The sequence below is a fragment of the Apteryx mantelli genome, chromosome 5 (genome assembly GCF_036417845.1).
Source record: "Apteryx mantelli isolate bAptMan1 chromosome 5, bAptMan1.hap1, whole genome shotgun sequence".
NCBI lineage: Eukaryota > Metazoa > Chordata > Aves > Apterygiformes > Apterygidae > Apteryx > Apteryx mantelli.
In genome coordinates this window covers 19,185,294-19,210,107 of record NC_089982.1, presented here as the reverse complement: position 1 = coordinate 19,210,107, position 24,814 = coordinate 19,185,294, and the positions used below count along the sequence as shown (strand labels likewise).

At 36.6% G+C, this 24,814-nt stretch overlaps 1 protein-coding gene across 1 annotated transcript in view; it reads left to right on the top strand.

Moving 5' to 3' along the window:
• Positions 1-24,814, top strand: part of TBCK (TBC1 domain containing kinase) — a 113,441-nt gene that overhangs the window by 89 nt on the left and 88,538 nt on the right. The window contains exons 2-3 of the mRNA XM_067297590.1: positions 5,338-5,575; positions 8,076-8,148. Of these exons, the coding sequence (XP_067153691.1) occupies positions 5,383-5,575; positions 8,076-8,148 (266 nt within the window). The 5' untranslated portion in view covers positions 5,338-5,382. The remainder of the gene's footprint in view (positions 1-5,337; positions 5,576-8,075; positions 8,149-24,814) is intronic.

Genomic DNA, 24,814 nt, shown 5'->3' with positions numbered 1-24,814 from the left:
CCCCGCCCGGGGTGCCGCGCTTCCCCCGCCACCGTGGCCAGGGCCGGGCCGGGCCGGCAGCCCCCGCGCCGCGGCAGCGCCGGGGGGGGCCGTGCTGCGCGCGTGGTGCCGGGCTTGAGGGGCGCTCCCCTGCCCCTCCCTCGCCCCCCGCGCGGGCGACTGTTAGTAACGGTCGAGCTGAGGGAGGCGGCGGGGCGCGCGAGGTGCGGCACCTGCGGGGGGCGGATTTCAGAGGCAGCGCCCGTTGGGGCCTTTTGGGGTGCGAGTGCCAACCCGGGCTGCGCGGCGGCGCTCGGGGTTACATCCCCGCCGCTCAGCGGGTAGTAAGTCTGGTTGGGGGGGGGGTGTCTTAGAGGATACCAGGGTCACCTGGGGTTGCCAGCTTTTCTAACAGCTGTTTGGCAAGCGATTCCGTTCTATCCAAATGTTTTTTCTTTTTTTTCCACCCTCTAGCTAAAGGTTCTAGCTGACAATCCAAAACTTGAGATGCTCCCTAAGTCTTATTGACTCTTAAGCCTGGCTTTTTAAGCAGGAACATCTTAATCTAATAATTTTGTGTGGTAACATTGTAAATGCCCTGAAAAATGGCATTAACTTTTTTTACAGCAATACCCAGATAAGAGAAAGAGGCTGTCGTATATGTATGATAAGATTCAGCAATACTGCTGAGAAACGGCTTTTTTTAGTCTTTGCTGATGCCTATGTTTCATTTGAGTAAAATGATGCCTGGTTTTTAGAAAAAGGAACTACTATTTAGCATTTGCATGAAATAATCCCAGAAACATTTTCAGTCACCTGTGCCAAAAACACTATGACGCTTGTCTGTTTTTTTCCTACAATTTTTGTCTTCATTGAAGACAAAATACTGACATTGTAGCCCTTTCAAAATCTGTTTTGCATTGTCTGTTGATCCCAAATTGAGTAACAATATTATAATGAAAATTGACGCATTTACTTATCCTTTTGCTGAATTGGCGTAGCTGGAATATGAAGAGAAGTGTTTAGGCAAGTCATATCTACATGTAGAATTTTCATACAGGAAATAGTGATTTTGTTATACAGGGAGCTTGTTACTTTGACAAAATAATGTTTTTCAGGTATACTTAAAAGTGCTTTTTAATGTGCTCAGAATCTGTATTTATGCCTGTGACTCTGCAGTTATTCTTTATTTCTAGGTAGAATACTTCTTATGAATGTCAGAGTATTTGGAATATTTCGTAAAAGAAGTAATGAAGTTATGACACAGGAGAAAATGTTTGATTAAAAACAGTACTACTCGCGTTCAGATTTCTGAGTAATCTGATGAAATCTCTGCAGTACTGCAATGTTGTTTGCACCTCATAAATAAAAAATTTATGAGGTGAATTAAACTTAATCTGCAGAAAAACAAATAAATTAAGCTAATAATTTTTTTTTATTATTATGAAGTTAATTAGGTCCCTGGTCATTATTGTGATTGTCCTAACATACTCTTACCTAATTTCTTTATCAAATGAAAGGTTATCAAAGTAATGTTAATTTGAAGTTAAATAGAAACTTGTAAAGAACTTCTGTTTCTGGTAGATTTTACTGAGAATGTTGGTTAGTGTTTGTGTATACAGTAAAGGTTTCTAAGGGAGATTTGGATGGAGGTAGTGGGCTAGGGAGGGTCATTTAGAGGTGAGATGCAAAACAGGTCACTTCTGGACTTCAGTCTTCATGCCAGACCTGTTTTGCAGATGTGATAGACTGTGTCTCATATACTCAGTAAACCATACTCTGGAAGCAACGACTCAGTCATTTAGGATGACACAATAAGGCAAGTCTTCGCTTCCTCTTCCATCCCCACTGTTTCAGATTATCAGAATTGAATTTCCAGAATTCAGTCCCAGAACTGAATTTGCCTGAACTGTTTCTGGCGTCAATTTAAAATAACACAACAATTTTTTTCTTTTCCTCTTTTTATTTCAAAGCAATTGGGAAGTCCTGCAGACTATAATTCATTCCTCCAAATTATAAAATTAATGCAATATGTGTCTTTTCTATATAGAAGAAATGAGTTTGATATGTGAAATTGTGTGCCATGAGTATTGTGAGGTTTGTAGCACTCTGTGTGTTTATATCTGCACCAGATTTGATGTGGATTGAAGAAAAGGATGATTTAAACAGTTATATAAAGTCCTCTTTCAGATAAGTTTTAAAAATATATGTAACATTCTATTTGAATTTAGAAATGACAGTAAGTTATTGGAGAAATGACTAGATTGAAATAATTTAGTTTAAAAAGTCCCTTTCATTTAGGCTGTTAATGTGTGCTTCTGTTTAAAGGTGGTGGTAAAAGGATTTAACTTTTGGTTTTGCAGTTACTTAATTTATATTTTAAGTCAGTCTAGGAATTTATGGAAGTTGAAAGTTAAGGGCAGATATCAGAATTTAACTGTTAACTGTTGACAGAACTAGCCCTTTTCCAGCATCAGAGAAAACTTTTTTCATTGCTTTAGTGGATTCCAGAGAGTCAGTTCTGTAAAACAGAAAAACAGGGTTTTTTTGTAAACAAAAAAACTTGTTTTAATGTGTAGCTTTTAAAATTCTTGCTTGTTGGTTCTTTTTAGTAGCCAATGGGAAAGATTGTTTGCTTTTTTTGTTTCTTCTGTTTTCTCTGTGCAACCAATGAAAAGTGAGTGATAATCTGCAATTATCTAGTCCAAAACATTGAAGGTGGTCTAGTTGATCCTAGTGGGCAAAATGTCTAGGGTAAAAGAAAAGGTTAATTTTTTAAGATGATTGTTGAACTATTGTTAGTTAACAGTTCTTTTTTATTACAATTTCTTTCCAGATGTCAACCAAATGCAGATCAGATGTGTTAAAGAAGTATTATCTAGCAGATTGCTTTTTAACAGTACAAATGAAAACACTTCTTACCTGAGTAAATATATTGTAAATGATGTGTTTAAATATTTTAGACGTAGTGCATCTTATCTTTTGGCATAATTTTACTTTCTCCCCCTCCTCCCCAACTCTGATGATAGTAGCTTTTTTATTTTAGAGCAATTATTGGAATCCTGATGTGCCAAGCAAGATTACAATTGATTATCTAAATTGAGTTTTCTTTTTTCATGGTTAATATCTATTTGCCTTCAGAAGCAGGGTAGTTCATTTGGCAGACATGAAGTTCCTGGGTCATAATTTATCTGGGAATCTGGGTCTTAATTTATTACAAAAATACAGTTAAAACTTTCCTATTGGAACTTGCTGTGCACCAATATGTCTTACTCCTTGCACTCAGTCCAACTTGCATCTTTCCAATAGTATGTTATAGGTGTGAGTTGCATGGTTAGCATCCCAGAATCAATCGCTTCCAAGGAAATGTTAAATGTTCATGAAATATGAAAGTGTTGTGTTTTTACATACAAGACTTTTTATAGAAAATTATTACTAAAAATACCCGTTATTTATTTTCTTCCTTCAGAAGTTTGATTGCTTTATCCGTTTGTATTTAATATGATGACTAATGTTAGAAATTAAATGACCATATCTCACCTTTTTCTTCACAAAAAAACATGAGTAAAAAATGATAGTGAAAGCATCCATATATTTGCTTTGTGTCTTAAGCTGAACTGTATTTGTTAAAACAGAATGTGTGCTCCATACTTTCCGTTTGTATACAGTTGGTAAAGATGTTTGGTGTATAAGGATCTCTGTGTAACCTTTTATGGGAACACTATCTCAGTTAAGATTCACACAAGGAGCGTAAAAAGGTTTTTAATGGAAATTTTGTGGTGGGAACAAGATTGTTCCCTCAGGCAAAAGATAATTCTTTCTGAGTGACTAAAGTGTTAAATCCTCTTTCTTGTGGGTGACTTTCTCAAGAGAGAATAGCTTTTACTGAAAGCAGCAGGGTAATGTTGGTCAGAAGAGTTTAAAAAAAAAAAAAAAGCACTTAGCTCCTTTAGTGCTCTGAACACTCTCATTGTTTCGTGAAGTCTCTAAGATAAAGAGTTACCACATCTGTTTTGGAGGAACTGGTTTTATGCTTTAAACTTTTCCTATTGTTTTTCTTATGGGCTTAAAATCCTAAGGGTTCCACCTCCTCTCCATTTTTTATTTTCCTGGAGGAACTGCATAGCTGTTCCTACACTTTAGCGTTTTTGATTACTATTCTGTAACAGATGAGAGAGTTAGATGTGATTTCTACATCAGCCGGTGGACTCATTCTGTTGGTTATATATGCAGATGCCTCCACACTCTATGCTATAATGTCTCTGAAGTCAGAGAGAACTGAATGATACTCTTCTGCTTTAGGCTCATTAATGAAGTGATGTTTTGTTCTCTCGCATCTCTTCCTGTGCTTTGTGGCAGTGCCATCCACTTTACCATGAGGGCTTACAGGCCAGACTTCACTCTGGAGCATATGAGCTTGTCATTTTTATCTCCACTTGCAAGTGGAGATAAGTGCCCATACCCCTGTATGGGAGTTTATACACAAGTTTGTATGTGTTATGGAAACATAACATGCACTGCAGAGGTAATACTTTCTAATAAAGGCTTGTAGTGGCTTGATTCACCATCTGGGGAATCCAGAAATGGTCTGAACAGAGATTTGAACTCAGTTTTCAGATTCTGGTACTTGGTGCCCAAGATTAAATTTTTAATTTGGAAGTAGAAAAGTCCAAGCAGTTTTATCTGAGGCTGAGCTGACTGGCTGTAGAAGTGTCTGTTACTTGTGCATCTTCCTGGTTTTCATATTCTTGAACTGCATAGTGGTTGGTTATGGAAAAATGCAAGGAAAATATTTAGCTCACAGTAAATTGAAATGTATGGTTCAGAGCAGAGAAGTTGTTCTGGCTGGAGATAAAAGTGGTTATGAAACTAAATGCTTCAGGAACTGAGTTGAAAACTAACCAGCTTTGCTTGACTGTCCCATAGAAACGTTTAATGTAGATCACTTGCTTGATTTGTTATTATTTGCCTGAGTCAGTATGTGAGCAAGCACACAATCCTATAGGTAGGGAAAGAAATGGAGGTAGGAAGGAGGAATGTTACTTCCTAACTTTAAATTTAAATTTTATAGCAGCAGTCATCTGAATATTGCTTGTATTAAAGTATGTCTGCTCCCAAGAATAGTTTTATCTAAATGAGTCTTATCTCTCTGTTTACAAGTATTACTATATTTTCATCTTTAAATGTAGTGTTTGTGAAGCAGCAGCACTGTATTATTGTGTTCATTATGCAAAAATGTTTCTTTCCCCCTTTTACTGAGAAATACATTTTAATTGCCTTTTGTAGTCCCTAAAAAGCTGAGTCACAAAAATCCATATCTTTTGTATGTAAGGTTTTGCTCTGTGTTCCCTTTTTAAGGAATGTGAATTGTCTGGAAGGGCTTCAGATTGTGTGGGAAAAAAGATGTTTCCTTTAAAAGACACTGAGATGGGTGCCTCCACCTTCTTCGCCTCAGCTCTGCCACATGATGTTTGCGGAAGTAATGGCCTTCCTCTGACACCCAACTCTATCAAAATTTTGGGGAGATTTCAAATCCTTAAAACAATCACCCATCCCAGGCTTTGCCAGTATGTTGACATTACCAGGGGAAAACATGGTGAGTGTCTGTTTTATGTTTGATTACATTTATGTTTTTGTTAAAATATATCTGAAGGCAGCTGAGCAGAAAATTGCACCAGTTAAAGAAGGTGCCTGGCTTTCACTCTCAAAATGACTGCATGCCTTTGCTGTGACTAGCAGTACTGATGCTTTTGTTTCTTCTGTACACAGTCAAGGCAGAGGTTGGTTGGTTGTCTGTTCTCTTTTGTTGTACATCATGCTAATCAATAGAAGCTGGAGATTTTCTTTCTTATTTTCCTTCCTCACTGCAGATTTCTTGTACTCAAATGCTGCATCCTATCTATGTGTAGGACATTGAAATAGATGCATCTTTGATGCTGAGCTACTACATCTTATTTTTATCTTGTGAACAATTTCATGTAATGGTTAGGTCTCCTGTTCTTGTTGGCAGCTGTTCTTGTTGCCTCAACCTTATCAAATCTTGGTTGCAAGTTTTACTTTTTTTTTTTCCTCCAACTTTTGCTGTTCAAGACCTCTCTCACTAACAATTACTTTATTCTGGTATGGAGTTTTGTTTTAATAAATGTTTTCAACTGAAGCCTTATTTGAGCTAACAGTAAGTGTGTTCTTTCCACCTACAATGATCTAACTATTGTAAGCTCAGCAGGAGTGGAGCACTTAACTCCTGCAAAATAGCTGCAACACCTGTGACAGAATTTAAGTGGTTGTTAGCTTTACCTGTAAATTCAACAACATTCTCTGTACCAAAATGCATTGTCTTTGTTTGGTAAGCTACAGGATCTCATAAAGTATTGCAGGTAATTTTTTCCCTTTATAATGCGGAATGATAGGATGTTTCAGATTTTTAGAAAATTATGCAGTTGCTAACCCCAAATACTCTGAAGTGTTTTGGGTGGAGAGGGAGCGGTATCTTTGTGTGTGTTCATTTGCTCTCACACTTGTAAATTTTTTGTATTCTGCAGCCAATAGATCTAGAAGGTGTCTTCTTTTTCATTTTGTGTTTGTTGTTATCTCTTGAAACAGAAATTGGATTTTCTTACAGCACTTTTTGAGCTGAGAGATTAAGAAACGCTAGCTGACATAACACTCAGTAAATCAGAGATATGGTTACATGGGAAAATTTAGCCTTTGACAGTGAAGGTGTTGGTGACATAAAGGTTTTCTAGTATATATAAATATGAAGGAAAAAACATTTTGTGATAATTAAAGTAGCTTTCAGGATAGTGATTAAAGCCTCTGACTGTGAAGTCATGAGAATGTTTTGTTCATAGTGCTCAGAATAGTAGTTAATCACTTTCAAATAAGATGGCTTTTCTTACTCTTACAATCTCAACACTGATGCCAGATTTTATGGTTCTGGTACTGACAGAGTTCTTCACTCATTTATCCCAGGTGAAGTGATTTAATATTATTTTTCTTCCAAATGTCATTTTCTCCACTTGTGGAAAAATAAGAAAGCAGTCTAGAAAAACAAAAAAATCTAAGATATATGCATTCCCCCCCACACCCCAAAAGACCTTCAGAAGGGGAATATAAAAGTAACAGAAAAACATTCAAACTGAAGTCTAATTTTTATTTGTTAAAATTCAATTATTTATAAATCTTCTATAGCATTGTAGAGGACAGTCCCATTCTTTTCCCAAAAAAGTTTAAGTGGTCCTTTGACTTTGAAATCAAAAAAAAAAAAAAAAAAAAAAGTTGAGTAACAAGTGTTCCAGCTTTAATGTGATGACTTTTGTTCCTCAAAGTATTTTCTGTCTTTGTGTTGCTGTAACAATCTCCTTATAAAATCATATTTTTGGTTGAAATAGTGGTGTTTAGTTTGGTTTTGAATCTGGATACTTACTACAGCTGTTTTATGAGCAGCAGAAGTAACAAAGCCCAGCTTCTTTAGGAGTTATCTTACCCTCCCACGGTCTTTTCCTATTTCCCCTTACAATCCCCATCCTCACTGCAACAATCCTTTTCTCTCTTCCTCTGTACTGAGAGCCAGCTAATCAATATCTGGAATATGTGGGCTTCCTAAAAATCCTATAACTATTTGCTAGATAAGAGAAACTAGAGCTAGCAATGTGCCAGTTGACAAATCAAGACTAACTCCTGTGCTCACTCTGAATCCCTTGTCTCAAAGCTGATGTTACTTTGGGTGTCTCTCTCATCAACCCAGTTACAGATTTTTGCAGATATGCTTATCTTCTTTGAGACGTCTAGTTTTAAGTTAAATTTGGTTGACATGGGCTGAGGGGTTCAAAACTGGGAGGGGACTGGACAGATGTGTTGGCACCACTTTTTCCTAAAGAAACAGGGCAAAGATCTGCTTTAATCAGATAATCTGCTCTATCTCATATATGAAAAAAGATGGTGGTGTACCCAAGTTATACATCTTTAATTATTCATAATCTTCCATACAATGTATGACAAAATACTTTGCCATCTGCCAAAGAGCTAGCCTGAGAAGATTGTATTCCAAGTGTCTCACCTGGATTCTAATCCTGGTATATATTTTTTTCAATCAGAGAGGCTGGTTGTGGCTGCTGAACACTGTGAAAAGAGTCTAGAAGATTTGCTACGAGAAAGAAAGCCAGTCAGGTAAAGTGTCAAGCTAAACTCAGTGACCAAAGTTTCAGATGTCTGTGGCAAAGTCCTGGAGCTTTTTTAACTACTTTTAGTGGTTCATATAAATTTTACTGTGTTAATGCAAAAATTTAACAAAAGAACATTTTTAATCGGAGAAACGCATGCTTGGAAGAGGGAGTATTTACTTCTGTACAATTCAAAAAACTAGAGGAGTCGAGGAAAACTTATTTACAACTGAAGTACTTTGTAGATCATAAAATCCTGTCTTTTTTTGTAATAGTAGTTCGAGCTTTCTTCTTAAGAATAGAGTTAAACCTATGACAGGATCAAAAACTTCCTAAGAATTAATTTGAAGATTATATGTCTACCAGATGATGAAATATTTACACTAGAGGTGATAAAATTTGGTGCATGTTTTTCATATGCAGAAATGTATTAGCTTATTATCTAGAAAGCAGACAGAATGTTAGGTATATATGCCAGTATGCTAATAAACAATTTGAATTTGGGTTGATGTAGTCACTTCAGCAAGGCTTTGGTCAAAACTAAGTCCAAAGGGCAGATATCAAGAATGCTGGCTTTCATACTAGGATGTGCAGAATAGTTGACCTATAGCTTTAAAAATAAAAAATATAAAGAAAAAAATCAGACTTGTTGCTAAAAGTTTTAACTGTAATTTTAAATGAAATGCATGTATTGTCCTGTTGCCTTTGGAGCAAGGAAGTGGCCCTTATCCTAAAGAATTTATAACCCAGAAGATGTAAAGAGTGAAAGAAAAGAAAATTATCTCCATCTGGGATAGCAAGGCATTATAGACGGACGTACCTTGTTATTTCCAGAACACAAAAATGTATAAACATCAAACATGTTTAGAGAAATCCAAAGGCTTTTCACTTAGTTTCTGAGAAGTTTATAGCAAGCGGTAAATTTCGTACTCTTTTGATATTAATGTAAGTGTAGAGAAGATGCTTATTCAGCAAAATGATTGTCAAATTTTATGCGTCTTCCCAGATAGTGATGAAACTTCAAAGGGGCTGGGTATGAAGGAAATTACGTTTAAAAGATGTGGTTGCTCATGTTCCTTGTTAGTATTAGTCCTTACAGATACTGTAGTAATACTCCTGTTAAAATCTTTGATGGAGATCATTAAAGTGACAAAGAACTACTGGAAGTAATAAATAAAAACACAGTCAACAGGCATTGCAGGTGAGCTGTGTTGGATAGGATACTGTCCTGATAAACTTCCTGTGACTCATCCCAAGTTAGATTAGTATGAATGGAGTAATATTGAATTTGTAACGTTTTGAGTCTTGCAACCCCTAAACAGGATGCTAACAATGTTGTCTGGCATTGATAACATAAAATGCCTTGTGCCCATATGTGAGCTTTTTGTGCATTTTAGCTTGTATTGAAGAAGCAGTGTTGATCAGTATGAAATCTCTTCTTGTGAACACCAGTGAATGTTGCAGTGCAATATGTCTTGAAGAATGTTAAGCAAATATGGCTTCCATTTTCTCTTAAGATAAAGAGGTATCTAAAGATGATGTGTAAAGGGCTTTTCTTGTGTGATTATATATTACAGTCTTTCACACGGTTTTGCATCAGGTTCCTATTGTGCAAAGTTCCAGAAATAGTTAAAGCATCAGAAGCTCTTTTCTTCCCTTTTTCTTTCAGCGCTCACACTGCTTTTTGAACATGTGTATCTTGGTGTCAGATGAGAAGCAGGCCAGACTGTCGTCTGTCTCTTGACTGTTTTTGAAAAAGCATGCATGGAGCTGTTTTAATTTGCTTTGAATTGCTTGATAAAGTATGCTTATGTAGGTTCTCTGACAACTTCTATTGCAATTTAGTCCTGCAGCCTTAGAATTGCCTGCCTAACCAAAGGGTAAAGATGTCTTTTTTTGAAGAAAAGTTTCATTCTTTCTCTCAAAATTTTATAAATGAAACATTCTCAGATAACAGATTGTGGTCTGTGTGCATAGCCATTATGCTCCTCTGTAGTAGCAGGTGTTTTGTAGCATCCAGAAAGGTTTTTGAGACCTTTTCAGATGATTTGTTAAGGTTGTGCAACCTTGGTTTGTTGACATGCTAGGAGAAGCTACTTACTTTGTGACAGTTTGCTATTTTGTCTGAGGCTCTGTTGAAAGTAGATGCATAAAGCCTAGCTTGCTTTCTTCCTCTTGACTTGAGAAAGTTTTCACTGAAATAATTTATTCTACTATTTGATCTTTGTTTTAATGAGCTGACTGGGATTTTTTTCTGAAAGTTTGTAACACCTGAAATGGAAGGCTAAAATGTAGCCTGTGTGTCCTTAGCTTTGAGAGACATTAGTGATTCATCTACCGTAAATTACAGCCGTTGCAGTAGTAGTTAAAAGATAAGTTATGCTCACTTCAAGTTTCTTGCAAGATTGACATTTTCCTTCTACTTTTTTTTTTTTTTTAAACTTAGAACAGACGGTTTTGTTTCTTTCGTGAGACCCTTAAATATCCAGAAATAACTTGGATGGACCAATTCCCAGTTATCTGTTATCTGATCTGTATATATCAATTACCTTTGGAAGGAAGTTTTTTTTTTTTTTTCCCATATATTCTGATTGTGTTATTCAGTGATAGCAAAGCTGGTTACACATCCGGGGTTGATGTGTATGCTATTGCAATTAATTTCATAAACTGTGTATGGAATGTGAGAAGCTGCTCTTCTGGTTTCTAGATTAATTCTCCCTATGTTTGCCAGAAACTAAGTCTTTTGCACCTGTAACACAAGCTGATGTGAAATCAGCAGGAAATCTTCTGTTATATTAGTGCTGAAATTCAAGACATAACATTATGGACTGTCCATCTTTCCATACATATTGGAGAACAGGCCATACAGCTGTTTGGTAGTTATTTGCAGTTAATCTTCTCTGAAGTCATGCATCAAGTGTAGCATACATTTCTTAATATCTGAATTACGTTAGAAAAAAATGTAGCTATTTGAGTTCTTTATGTTTAATGATCCTCTAAGAATTAGAAATTCTAGTCAAACTAATGGATCAGTTGTATATAGGGCCTAGATTACTGGAAATTAGAGCTCTAACCGTTTACCTAACTTGCTCTGTCACAATGAAGTAAGCCATTTTATTGAGTATTCCACCAGAAACTTTCTAGAACCTAGATTTGTGATAGGTTCAGGAATTCATCCATTACTTGACAATATTGTGACAGCAGTCTCAGCAAATTACAAAGGCAGTTTGCCATTATCCTTAAAGTTCTGTGCTCAGCTTTACTGTCAAAATATAATACAAGTAAGTGTTCAGTAATTTGTGGTCAGTTCATTTTCTTCTTTGAGTGGTACATATTTAGGACCTGGGCTGAGCGTGTGGCACCCTTAGAACTCCATCAGGTGAATTTCAGGGACTCTCAAATGCATTAAACAAGCTGACTCTTTGAAATTCTTATCACATGTAACCAGATGCAGAAAAGGAATTTAATACAACTCCTCAATGTCTTCTGTAGGTTTTTTGGTGCGGTGGGGGATAGCTATGTGCACAGCATAACTGGAATTAATGCTCCCAGAAGTGACATTAATTTCAGTTTTCTTTACCAGACTTCCACCAGGCTCCAAAATAATGGTGGAGAAGCTCTTTTGGAGTTGTATGCCACAGAGAACTTGGGCTATAACCAGCTTTCAGCAGCTATTGATAGAGAAGCCTCTGCCTCTGATGTACCCCGGATAAGAGTTTTAGGCAGTCGTGCCCCATTTTTTCCCAGACCAGTCTTCATTGTCTTTTCTGTGTGAGAGATTGCAGTCTGGCTTATTGTTGTTTGTTTATTCCTGTTTGTGTATTTCCCTGTTTGTTGTTATTCTGAGTTAGAGAACTTTTTCCAGTATATACTTTTCCTGTGTGTGTGTATTTATATATATTATATATATATATATATATATATATATATATATAAAAATCTTAGCTTATAACAGTCACAAAATCTGAGAGCACAAAATCGGTTCTCAGAAGTATATTCAGGAGTCATTTAGTTTTTTAAAGGACTAGGACTTATGTGCACAACCAAGCACAATAGATATTACCTGATTTAAGCTCATAATAGTTTAATGCTGTTTAGAGATTTGAAAATATTTCTCAAAGTCTAGCTAACTTTCTTTGTGTCTTCTTGTGTGTGCAAGGATTTTGTGTTAATGAATTGGAAAAAAAATCACAAAAATTTTGGAACGTAGAAGTTCCATGCTTCAGCAGTCTCACTAAGGATAATTTTCATGTTTGTGGCAGTTAAAATTTTAGTAGACTTGCAAATTGACTCTTTATTTTAGCACTGTTGATACCACAGACTACAATGTAAGACATGAATTTATTTTTAAGGTTCTCCATCTTTTTAAACACATTTAGAACTATTCCTTTGGGATACCTTTTCCATACAGTGTTAAAGGAGCTATTTTCTATGCTCCTGTGTTGCTACAATAGGACTTGTGTGTTTTTTCTTTTCTGCCACGTTTGGAGTGTGTTCCTTCTTTGAAGAAGTTGGTCTGCACTTGTATTCATAATAATAAAAATGCCAGCAAATACTGACATTCAACAGACTTTTGGCACCTACAGTACAGTTTCTGGATTGGTCTTCAATTTGTGGCTTGGACAGTCTAAGCCTATTCCCTTCTTCAATAAAATATAGTTGTCATATGTTTTGAAAGTTAAAGTTTTGAAAAATTATTAGTGAACCATCAGAGATACAAGGTATACTTTGTTATACATGGAACATTTGGTGGGAAGCAGACTGTGCCTGCAGCTGTTTACTAGTTTGGAGAAAACAGGATCTGATTGATTCGGATGAGTACATTTTATTTGTCTTTATTAAACTGTTGTATGCTTATTGATTGATTAGATTTCTGTATGCCATCCTAGCTATTAATGTGCTTTTGGCAAACTTGAAGTGAAATTATGTTATAGAATATGATATTGGGGGGGAAAAAAACAATTTTTGAGTAGCCAGGGATTTTTTCAAAAATATTGCAAGACAGGTGCAAGTCATCAAAATACTGAAGGTTTTACATGACAACTTGAAGAGCTGCATATGAGCAAAACTTCAAGGGCTGAATTTATTCTGCTTTGAATCAAGTCTGTGTTGGAATTTCACATGAGAAATCCATATGTCACAATGAGGTTGCATTTAACAAGGATAAACGATGAACTAGTAAAATGAAGTAGCATTAATAAACAAACTTCTTAAAATTAGTTTTTTCCTAAGCACGTGTGAGAGTCTATACTTCGGGGCATTCAGTGGCTTCAGGGTTTTCCTTTATTTTCTTGCCAATGGTTTATTTCCAAAGCTATGATGAAAGAATGGGCATTAGTCATGACTTGTTTATATATTATCCAAAGTTGCTTTTCTTAATATATGAGTAATTTTTGATTTCTGTAAATAATTTTTAGTCTGATTGCAAAATCTTGTTGTAGCATTCCTTTTAGCGTAAGATATCTCCTGTAACAGCCTTTCCCTTCACACAGAAGAAGGATAATTGGGAATGTAAAAGGAATACAGCTTTCATGAGGTGGTCAAGGTGAACATTCCTCTTCTTGATGTTAGTGAACTTTTTAGGTATGGAACCAAATTCTATGTTTGTATAGTTGACTGCAATATTTAATGACAGTGCAAAGATATCCCAGAGCGCATATGTCCACATCTTTCTTGCATATGAAACATAGCAGTCTGTGTGTGATAGTTTTCTTTATCCCACTTTTTATGAGATTATGATAATCTCTACCTTTTTTTTTTGTTTTTTTGTTTCTAAAAAGTACATATGGTGGTTAAATAAAACATAAAAACATCAGTAGATGTGGGAAAGTGCATAATTAAATTTCAGTCTTTTGCCGTACTATGTTGCTTGTAAGCACTTTGTACTAAAATGCTAAAAGTGGTATTAAAGATCTTGAGCTGGAGACAAGTTATGGTAAGTTAATTGAGAGCAAAACTAGTGGAGTGTTTTGAGTCTTCAGTACCTAGTGAAAGAGGATGTTGAGTTACTCTTCAAAAGATAAGTACCGGCCTCAGGAGGAAAGTGGCTTCATCCAGCAGAGACATTTCTTCCAGATACTGCGTAGATCAGTGTTAGAATTCCATTCTGCATAAACAAGAAAACTACTACTAACAAGCTAATGACTGAGCAAACAAATGTCAAATTTGCACTGTGCAAATCTTACTAGGTTTATTTGAGCCACGTTATTAATCTTAATATTGATTTATGATAGTTAGAATGAACATTGTCTGCAGGCTTGTGAGAACAAGATGTGGTTAGTATATGATTATTCTAACTTAATACAATGTTTGGTATTTTATTCTGGTTATTGAAGGAAGAAAAAAAGGAAGAACTAATACTCATTAAACTTGCAATATAGTGCATACTTCTAGAAGGGGATTATATTTTTAAAGTGCAAGTTCATGCACTCAGAACTACTGAGCAATATTTTGAGAGAAGCATTTGTCTCCAGTTAGGGATTAGCTGGTTTATTTAGATGTATTGATATGCTTGCAAACATCTCTCACATCGTCATGGTTTGAGATCATTTCTTATGTACATATGAATGTTCTCTCCTTGGGTTCAAACTCCTTTATTTTACAGTGCAAAAAGGCCTGGACTTGTGCCTTCACTTCAAGCTGGCTCCTCTCCTGCCTAGAAGCTGTATTAGTCCCGTGTCATCCCTACATTAGTGCTGTGCCAGACTTGACGTGATAGAATTAAAGAACATAATGCTATGGGAAACTTCATGTCCCCTTGCCCTGTGATTTTGTGGGCATCATGTCTTGAGCACAGCACAAGTTAACTTCGCTGTTTGGCTTCTGCACCAACAGGACTTTTAGATAGACAGATACAAGTGCAGACAGAAGGAACTTCTGTTGCAGCTGTCTGTGTGTGTATTTATACATACACAAGCACACATATATGTATAAAGTGTGCGTGTATATATATATATATATATATATAAAAAAAAATCAGGAAATTAAAGATCACTGTGATTGGAGTGTTTAGAAGACTGATGGATTGGGCCAGTTTTAAACTTTAAAACTGAACTTTATTAAATTCATTCATTAACAGCACTCATCTTGCTAAAGGTTAACTTGTACATGTTATTAATCATCACTAGGCACATAAACCAGTTGGTCTTTTACATTTATATTCTAAATTAGCTGTGAGTATGCAATACCACAAACTGATGCTGTACAGTTAGCGCTGGTGGCTATGGTTCTTGGTGATTCTTAGAGAGGTCAAGGTGATCAGACTTGAGAGCTCTTTCATGAGAGAAGTCAGAACCAAAGTGGACTGGTCCGTCTTCTCTGATTTTTCTCTCTAATGCCTGATATTTTTATGCTATTGCCCCCCTTCCAAAAAGGAGCAGTCTCTTCTGATCCCAGTACTGCTTATCTTGTTTTTTTGTTTTGCTAGTCATCCTTATGTATTTGGGAGCCTCTCCTGCATATTTGCAGTCTGCTGTGCTTATCTTGTCCTTTGTCTGGTGACTTCTTTACATGGATGCCTCCTACATACAACTACATCCATCTCTGATAGCCCCTTTGAGCATTTGCTCATTTCAGTTTCAAGGCAAGTTAACGTTAATTATGTGCCGATTAATACATTTATAATTTAGTCACAGTCAACTGCTTTGGCTACAGGTGGTTTTATTGTTACCTCTCTATATAGGTGTTTCCTGCCTGTGGTGGTGATGCATACGGGATATAGATCAAAGTGATACGCTTCTAATGCCTCTTGGAATATTAGTTGGTAGCTATGAAATTCTTAAGCACCATTGCTTATTGGCCTCGTTGCAAAGTCCCTTTGATCACCTGTATTTGCAGGCTATTCTTCACTTGGAACTTTCCATTCTGTTTCGCTTTTGAGTAGCATCTGTACCATTGGTGTAAGGATTCAGGGTTTTTGAGTTAACTATTAAATTGTACCTAGGCATAGCTTTTAACCTATAGATATTTAGATTTTTTTTTATATGGTATGGCCAAATTATCCTGTTAAAAGAATATTGCTGCAAAGTCTACTGATTTACAGGAAATGCCTGGCCTTAGGAAAAGAGCTGTACTATCTTGTAATTACTGTTGGGACCAATTAAAAATTCTGTTGCACCTTTATAAAATGTCTTCTTTTTTTTTCATTAGGAACTTACTCTGTTGCTAATGCTTAATCCTCTCATGTAGAGAAGGCTAAAGCACAGTCTTTCTCCCAAAGACTGAGAAATTTGTAAAGAGGTAGCTTTAGTGCAGCTTTACAAAGTTCTGGGTGCTTTGCTGCTATCCAGTATCTCATAAAATTAAAGCATGGTCGGTAATCATTCCTACCAATATCTGTACTTATCTGAGATAGTGGTTGTATTTGTTTCTTTAAAAAAAAAAAAAAAAAAGTTATCTTCTCCAGTGTTTGGTCTGCAGCTACTCTGAGGAGTAGCCAGCAGGCCTGCTCCATTCCTCTCTCCCCCTCATTTTTTTTAAAACTGGCAGTGCTTCACAGAACTGCAAAGATGAATAATGAAAAATCAGGCTGGTCTGGTATGAGGTCAGCATTATTTATTGTTTGCTAGTCACGATTTCTAGAGCTGTCACTTCAGTTCATGCTGCCACACAGCTGCGATAATGTTAAATGCATTAAAAACTGCTTCATTTTTAGCTTTTCTTTATTTTAGATTGATCAGATTATTAATTAGATTTTTCTGACCCAACTGGGACACCACAGAAAGAATGAGAAAATACATAACTTTGAATATTGAAGTTAGGGACTTACCACCTCTTTTTAAGTGGAAAGTAGAAAGTAAGCGTGGCTAACATTAAGCAAAGCTCCATTTTTATGCCATAGATATAGACCTTCCTTAGAAATAAAGTAAAATATGTAGCTGTCAATTATGAAGTTGTCGATTATAACCTTAAATGGCAGAGATCATGCCTATGATCTTAAAAGTCTGCTCTGTACCTGGCCCTGTGTTGCAGTAATGCTAGCATCATCTACTCTGAGAGGCTGACGATGTAAGCTCCCTGACTGCAGTACGAGAAGCGGTGGTGTGCCGCCAGCTGTGACCTTCTCTCTGCTTGTGCCCTCCGGATGCCGTGTGTAGGAATTTGTGCGGGAAACGCTGGCTGAGGTTGGCAGCTGACCCGGTCAGGGGGATGGCCTGTAGATTGGCTGTATTCCCTTGGGGCCAGACTGCTAGATTGTCTCTACGGACACCAGGACCATAGGCTATTGCGGGACAAGATGAGGTGCAAAAACCTTGGATGACTTGAACTAAAAAAAGGGAGCTTTCTCAGGCCATCTCTTTATTTGCAAGTAATGTGATCCTGTAGGAGCAAAAGTGTAAAGCAAAGTGTGCTATACACCTTTTAGGAATGCTGCTTTGGTATAGATCCATTCTGCTCTAGATGAAAATGCCTGTTAGCAGCTGGAGGGCTGTAGGCAGGCTCCTGGATCCTGCCTTCTGTTTCAGTTTCATCTAAAACTGAATCCAGTTTGCTCTAAACCACTTTGTGATGTGAATCAAACACAGTAGGAGGGGATGATCAGGAGGTTCACTTTAAAAGCATGCTTCTGATCCAAGCTCAAGTGTTAATGTGGAACTCCTTATTTTGCCCCGAGTTCACTGCTGCAAAGACAAAATTGAATGTTGCTGCTTTCATTTGTTTTCATTGAATAAAATTCAGTTTTGCATAGGCTGAAAAGCTGTGAGTTGGCCCTGCATAATTAGCTTATGTATCCCCTTTGCTGATTATCAAAGTAACCTCTAAGCAGAGTCAAATCTGTCCCGTTTTCCTCATGGTTGATCAAAATTCCTGACAGATACAATTAATTTTCAAAGATGCAATACTTACAGTGCAGAGTGAAATAAGGGAAACCAGAAGTTGTGGGATGTAGTTCTGGCTTTACTGTATATTCACAGAATTATAGTTAATGCTAAAAGTTAATGAGAGTAACTTGTTCCTGCTGAGTTTGTGTTTTTGTGTGTACATCTTTGGAAGGAATACTTATTTTCCCCACATGACAATCCTGAATAATCTCTATGAATACTTTAAATGTAGCAGCTGTCAGGTTATGCATTTCTGAATTCTGAGCCACTACAGTGAAATGGGACAACATATATATCTTTCATGCAGGTTCTTGAAGTTCTGGACAGCTGTTGTTTGCTTGTGTTTTTATTCTTGACCATTTGCTACCATAGGAAGCCTTTTCTACTTGTAGTGCAGGCTTCCTTCTCCACCCCCCCCCCCCCCCGAGGATTCTTGCTAGATAGTGACGAGATCATTTTTTATCTCTGCAGGAGATCGTTCCTTAGCTTCACGTAACACTAAATTACGTGGGCAAGAAGACTGTTCTGCTCAGAGAAGCCAAATTCTTTAAGGGAGCTGAATTCTTCAGCTCTTAGGTCTTTGAGGAAGAAAAGCCGTTTTGTTTTTTCATGGACTGAGTGTTTGGGGATCGTTCTTTTGTCTTTTAGTGCACTGGAAAGGGATTTTATATGGACTTTTTTTAATCTGTAAACAAAGGAAAAAAGTCTTGGATTTCTTCAGGAGCAAAAGACATGGTATTGAGAAATCCCATTGTTTACTCAGTGAGGTTTTCTCTCCTCCTTACTGTGTAACATGTGTGGTCAAAGCCACTTTAATGCATAGTACATGATCTCTGAATCCATGCAATATTTTAATGGTTGGGAGCCCCTTGGGTGCCTGGGTATTAAAGCTGGGTTCCCAGTAGCTCATCTATTCTATTGTGAAGAAGTGCTCTCTTGCAGTGGAGTCTCTCTACAGAAGAGTGGCACATCTGTCAAGCTGGGAGAGGTTCAAAGATGGGGAAAACACTGGATGAGTGTAGTACCTGCTTGCTCTGCGATTAATTTATGTTTGTCTTCCACACACAGCTCAAGTTTATGAAGGTTTATGATGAAAATATAAAGACAAACATGTGAATTTTTTCCAGTCTGCTATGAGTAATTTTTTGTAGTCTGCAGAAGAAGCCATTCTGGCTTAAAACTTGCTAAAAAAAAATCTAGGGGTTAGTGTGTTGTTTTTTGCTTGTTTTTAACTCTTCATGTACTTTGATCTTCAAAGATTTGCAGACTTAATATGACAATGAAAAATGAGATAAGCATGGGAGACGTTTCTCTTCTATGTTTAGGCTATAGCTAGCCTTTTAGTGCTTTTTTTTATGCAAAATTTCCATCAAATCCTGAACAGACAACCCTATTTGGTTTTATTTTCTAAAGTCTTTCCTTTTTCTTCTACCCTTGTGATTTGATCAAAGATGATAAACAATTGTTACCAGCCAGCTTCAGCTATTTTACTAGTGGAGCATTTAGAAAGCAATAAAAATTGTTTGCTTGTCTTTATAGAAAAAGAAAAATAGGTGTCCATCTTGCTTGAAACACCAGTCAGCCAAGAAAAGAACTTCCATTACATGCTATGATTTTTAATTTTTTTTTGTGAACAGGAAAAAAATAAAGCTTATTTGTAGGAGCATCTAAAAAGCTTTCTTAAATATCATATTTTAATTTCAGGTGCCTTACTAAAACAGAAAAAAGCTTTTAGCACTGTGAGACCACTCTTAAATCCTCTGCGTATGTGTACGCATGTGCATGTTGTTATAAGCAGAGAAAGTGATATGCAAACAAATTAGCTTAAAGAAAGAAAAATGTTTAATTTTTTATACTTTATAGTTAAACTGATATAATGTGAACATGCTTGAAATAGACTTGGAATTCTGTGGATATTCTCCAATTGATTTATTTCAGTACATACATTTGCTAAAACCAAAAACTATCTAATGTAATACAGGAATTAAAGCCCTTGTTGAAACAGTCAACCAAAAACACTGTTTCCAAGTAAAATATTTTAACTTACTACCTTTGTGAAGAATGTGCTACTTTCACTCTAAGCAAGAACTTCTTGGAAAGCTGCCTCTTACTGATGAGTTCTCAGAATAATTTACTTCCTCACAGTTGAAAATATGACAAGACCTACAGTTTTCAAATGACATGGTTTCAGAGTTTTTCCTAAGAACAAACAGAGATTATGACCCATTCCCCCAGTCAGAATGAAAACTTCCAAATGTTGCTGTCTTGGTGTTGGTTTCTGCAGGAATCTTGCTTTGGTGCTAATCTTTGTAGCAGAGGATTCTTAGGCCTAGTAAAAGCACAGTTACCTTTATAAGGGGGATATAAGCTTAAAAATTCTGGTTTATGAGGCTCTAGTTTGGCCTAGGTAAAGGTGGGGATGGTGTGGGAGAAAATTTTTCTGTCTTCCTGTTAATCTAAGCCTGAATGGTATAGTGGTTGAGGGTTAGGTCTGGAAGGAGATGACTGTAATATCTGAAAATAATGTACCTTAAGCATATTAACATTTGTTGTTAAGTGTTTCAAACATACAGTCTAAGGTGGCCCACTGATACTGTTACTTCCTATATTCATGGCTGTGCCATTGACTGAGTAAGTGTTCTCCTTCTGTCCTTGGTATGAAGAAGAAAGCTGAAAAAAGTTGACTGTGACACAGTGAGCCGGACCTGGTGATTTTTCTCCAGTCCACCCTGCCTTCTTTTTTACTAGCAGAGACCATACTAGTTAACTGTGCAATTTTGTCTCTTTCCTTAATTGGAGGAGAGAGGAAAGCAGTGATGAAATTAATTGGGAGTATCCTATCAGGGAATCTTTGAAAAGCAGTAATTTTGAGTGAATAATGCAAATAATACTGAGGCTTGCTGATTTTACAAAATTGCATCTGAATAAGCACATGGTAGTGTCTATTTTAAGTGTAATATTGGAAGCTTTGAGTATCTTTTGCATATTCATCCAGTGAACTAACAATATACTATAGTTTCTATAATTACTATAATTTCCCATAACTCTTCATTGGTTCAATTAGAAATTTAAGTCTGGAGATGGAACAATATTTTTGTTTCTCCATGCTGATTCAGTGATCATTAAGGGTATGATTTGATTGAAAACAGGGAGAGTAGAAATCATATTGGCTTTTAAGTTTAAAATGCATGATTGATAATAAAGAAGGGTTCTATTATGTTCCTTTCCTTGGAAGAGCACTTTAAACATGCTTGAGGTCAACATAAGATGATGGGCAATCATCTATGTAACATAATGTAAGCTTTTGGAGTTTCTTTTATTTGTTTGTTTGTTTCAATGATAATTCTTAAATTATGAATATATTTTTTTGAGGAAGAAATGTGGAAGCAGTGTCCCATAAAACAGTGCAGTTGATGAGATGAGGTTTATGTTAGTAATGGTCTTGAAACAGTGGTAGTGGCAGAAAGGGATATTAGGCCAAATTGTATTCTGTTAGGTGAATGCAATACTACTGACATAGGTAGTGATCTCCAGCTTGAAGTAGAACTTTTGTCTAGGGCGTGCATCGGCTGGTATCTGGAATTGATAAGCTAACATGCCAGCTTCAGCCATCAGAAGCAGTGTCTTCACAGCATGTGTGAAGTGCATAGACATAGAACTTCCCTTCTGATAGGGAATGCAAGGATTTGACCCTCAAAATGACTGTGCTCTCAGATAAGAAGGATTCCAGACCCCCACAGCCTTCCAGTTGCATGGACGTTGCAAAGGTATATTTACTCTGAATCATTATTTTTGTTCTTGTGCAAAAATAATGTGAAAAGGAGTGCTTCTTAGCCTTATTTGCTCTTTATGTTCTCACATTTCTCAAACTTTTTTTTTTTTTTTTTGGTAGCAAAGGCAAGTATCTTTCTTCAGCTTCTTCAGCTTTTCTATATTATGAAAATCCTGAAGCTGTCAAGTCATGGATCAGCAAAATTTCTCATGACTTTCCTTCCTTCTTCCATTTTTATAGTTCCCCTGTCATCATAATTACTTTTTTTTTCTTTGACAGTGAATTACATTTTCCTACTAATATGATCGGGGTATAGTCTAGTCCCCCACAAAGATGAAATGGGCAATTTTGTACTTTGTTTTTTGACATGTTCTTTGAGTGAAATGTGTGCAAATTGCTTCCCAGAAATGTGCAATTACACTGTTAGTTTCTGTCAACCTTTTCAGTTACATATGCTTCTACAGTCTATGCTCGCCTGAGTAATTAAGAGTTTAGCTCTGGAATCCATGCAGTTTGCTGCCCTGGCACTTCAGGGTGTAGACCACATCCATAGCTGTTAATCTTTTGCTTAGTATGTTTGCTGGAAGTGACAGCATTGCAGATCCTTTGCCCTCAGGACACCTTTAGCATCCCCCAGTCTCTTTGCAGAAATAGCCAGAAATACATGTTAAAATGCTGCAGTAAGGTAGGTGAAGAGTAGCTGGCTAAGTAATAATGAAAATGTTTCGTGGAGCACTTTGCAGTGGTGCTTGATGCCCCCTTTTCTAAGTCCCTAACCATTTCTATACTGCCATATACACTGAAAGGATCTGCTCTCACTAGTGGGAGTTACAGGGATCACATGTCCTTTTAAATGCATAGCATTATTTCTGTGTAATGCTTTTACTGCAAAGTCAGTGTTGCCGGCTCTTGCTATTGGGTTGCAATTATTATGGTATTTGGTCTTTAAAAGGCCAAGTTAGTAGAATTTGATCACTTGAGTATGATTACTTGAGAATCTGTGTGTGTGGTTTTATTTGTTTATTTTGTTTTGTTTTAGTCTTTGAGAGAAAAATCTAGGCTATTCAGCTGAAACCAGGAGCTTCTGTAACCCAGTTCCCCTCCATGCCCTCCCGCTTAGTAGAACTACTCTTTTTTTTTTTTTGAAGTCAGTCTCATGAGTGTGGGGACCTGGCTTCTTATTTTTTTATTAGCCATTCTGAATCAGGCATTTACATTTTCTAATGGTTCTTGTGCTATGAAGTTACTTTTTTCACTAATAAAGCTTATGGTGAAAAATTCCCAAGCTCTGTTTTACCCTCAACTCTCCGAATTGGGATAACTTAGACTTGCTCTTTGATAGGTCTTTCCCTTTTTCAGTTATCTATATTCCATTTAAACATGTAACATTAGGCACTTAAATCTGAAAAGATTGGTAATAGGTAATAGACTGTAACATGGTAAGATTTGTGAAGCAAACAAAGTTTGTGGCTTTCACCTTCAAGCTTCTTCTGAAGCTTACTGTGTTCAGAAGATCAGTCTGAGCCAGCCACCGATCCGTAGTAGCACGTTGGCATTTCAGAGTGCAAACAGCAATTGATTCTCATTTAGGTGTTTTATTTTTAGCATGGAGGAAAGTAAGGAAATGGTGTTGTGTGACCACTCATCCTGCATCTTTGAAAGCACCTTTTTCTTCAATGATTGTGTGATTTAAGGCTATGGTGATATTGCTAGTTGTACCATTTACTGCATATTAAATGTTTAATGGACAAATGTCAAGGCCTCTTTGCCATAGGATATGTTAAGATTCAGCTCCCTGTGCCTAGAAGTTTAGAGACCAGTGCATTCAAATACAAATAGATGATGGTCCTTGGCTGAAGCATAGGATTTGATGTCTGCTTTGAAACTAACTTCATAAGAAACTAATAAGAGTCTGAAGATGCAATTGATGCTTTTTATTTTAAAACAAGAATATCCTGACTACCGTTAATTGCCTTATTTGCTTTTGATATGTCATCAAATTGGTTTCCTTAGTCTGCCATATTGTGGTAGACCATGCAGCAATGTTGATCTGAAAATGTGTGGCCTTTTAGAGGTGTGTGTATTTCAGTTTAGATAAAATCCAAAAGAAAACAAAGATTTGGTGTAACTTGACATAACCTGATCTTAATTCTACTCTTCCAGTTTACCAGGTCACTCCCTTTTAGAGAAGGAGAGGAGAATGTAAGATGTGTCGTTTCAGTTAATGAAACATTGGCAGTTTGATGCATGATATATTATCCAATTGAAATTAAGCTCTTTATTATATATTCTGAGGTTATTGCCTTGGTTTTCTGCACAAAATAGGATAGCAGACTTTCCTCCCGTTTGCTCTTGTTCTTGCTGTCACCTTTGCATGTAGTTTTATTGTGTTATTTATATAAGAATGTGTAGTCTGTGACCTGGTTTTAAATGAAGGCTGCTTTATGTAATCTTTCCCTCTGGTGATTGAAAGTTTGTTTATTGATTTGTACTTTTTGGTCCAATGAAAAGTATCATTATTGTACCTTTTATATCTGGGCAAACTGGACCTAAGGTGCAAAAAGGATTTCTCACAAGTTAATCAGTGGCAAGAGTTAAAATCAAAAACTGGGAGCATGGATGCGTCTTTCCCCTTCTGAGCCTTAAACCACATGGCACTACAGGTGTCATTAAGAAGGTGCTTTATAAGTTATACTTATTATTTTCCAAAACACTTTGTTCATTCTCTGTCCCCATTAATAGGATGGATGCTGAATGTTGCAAAGGAATTCAAGGTGCTATGTTTTAAAATTTTTGCTTTATGAGAAAAAGGTATGCTTAAATCATTCAGAGAGATAATGCATCACGTCTTAAAAATCTTTGTGTGCAATATGCTGTATATCTGAAGTTACGCTTCCTTTTTCTCTGCCTTGCTCCATTTTTATTGTGCTTTACAATTTGAGACATTCATAAAAATGTATCTTCATTTAAATGAGTTTATAATATTCAAACATTGCTTTCAAAGTTATGTTTGAGGTTTAAAAGAGGAATGAAAGAACTTTGAGTTCTGTCAGATGAGCAATATGAGCTTGTTGAAGATA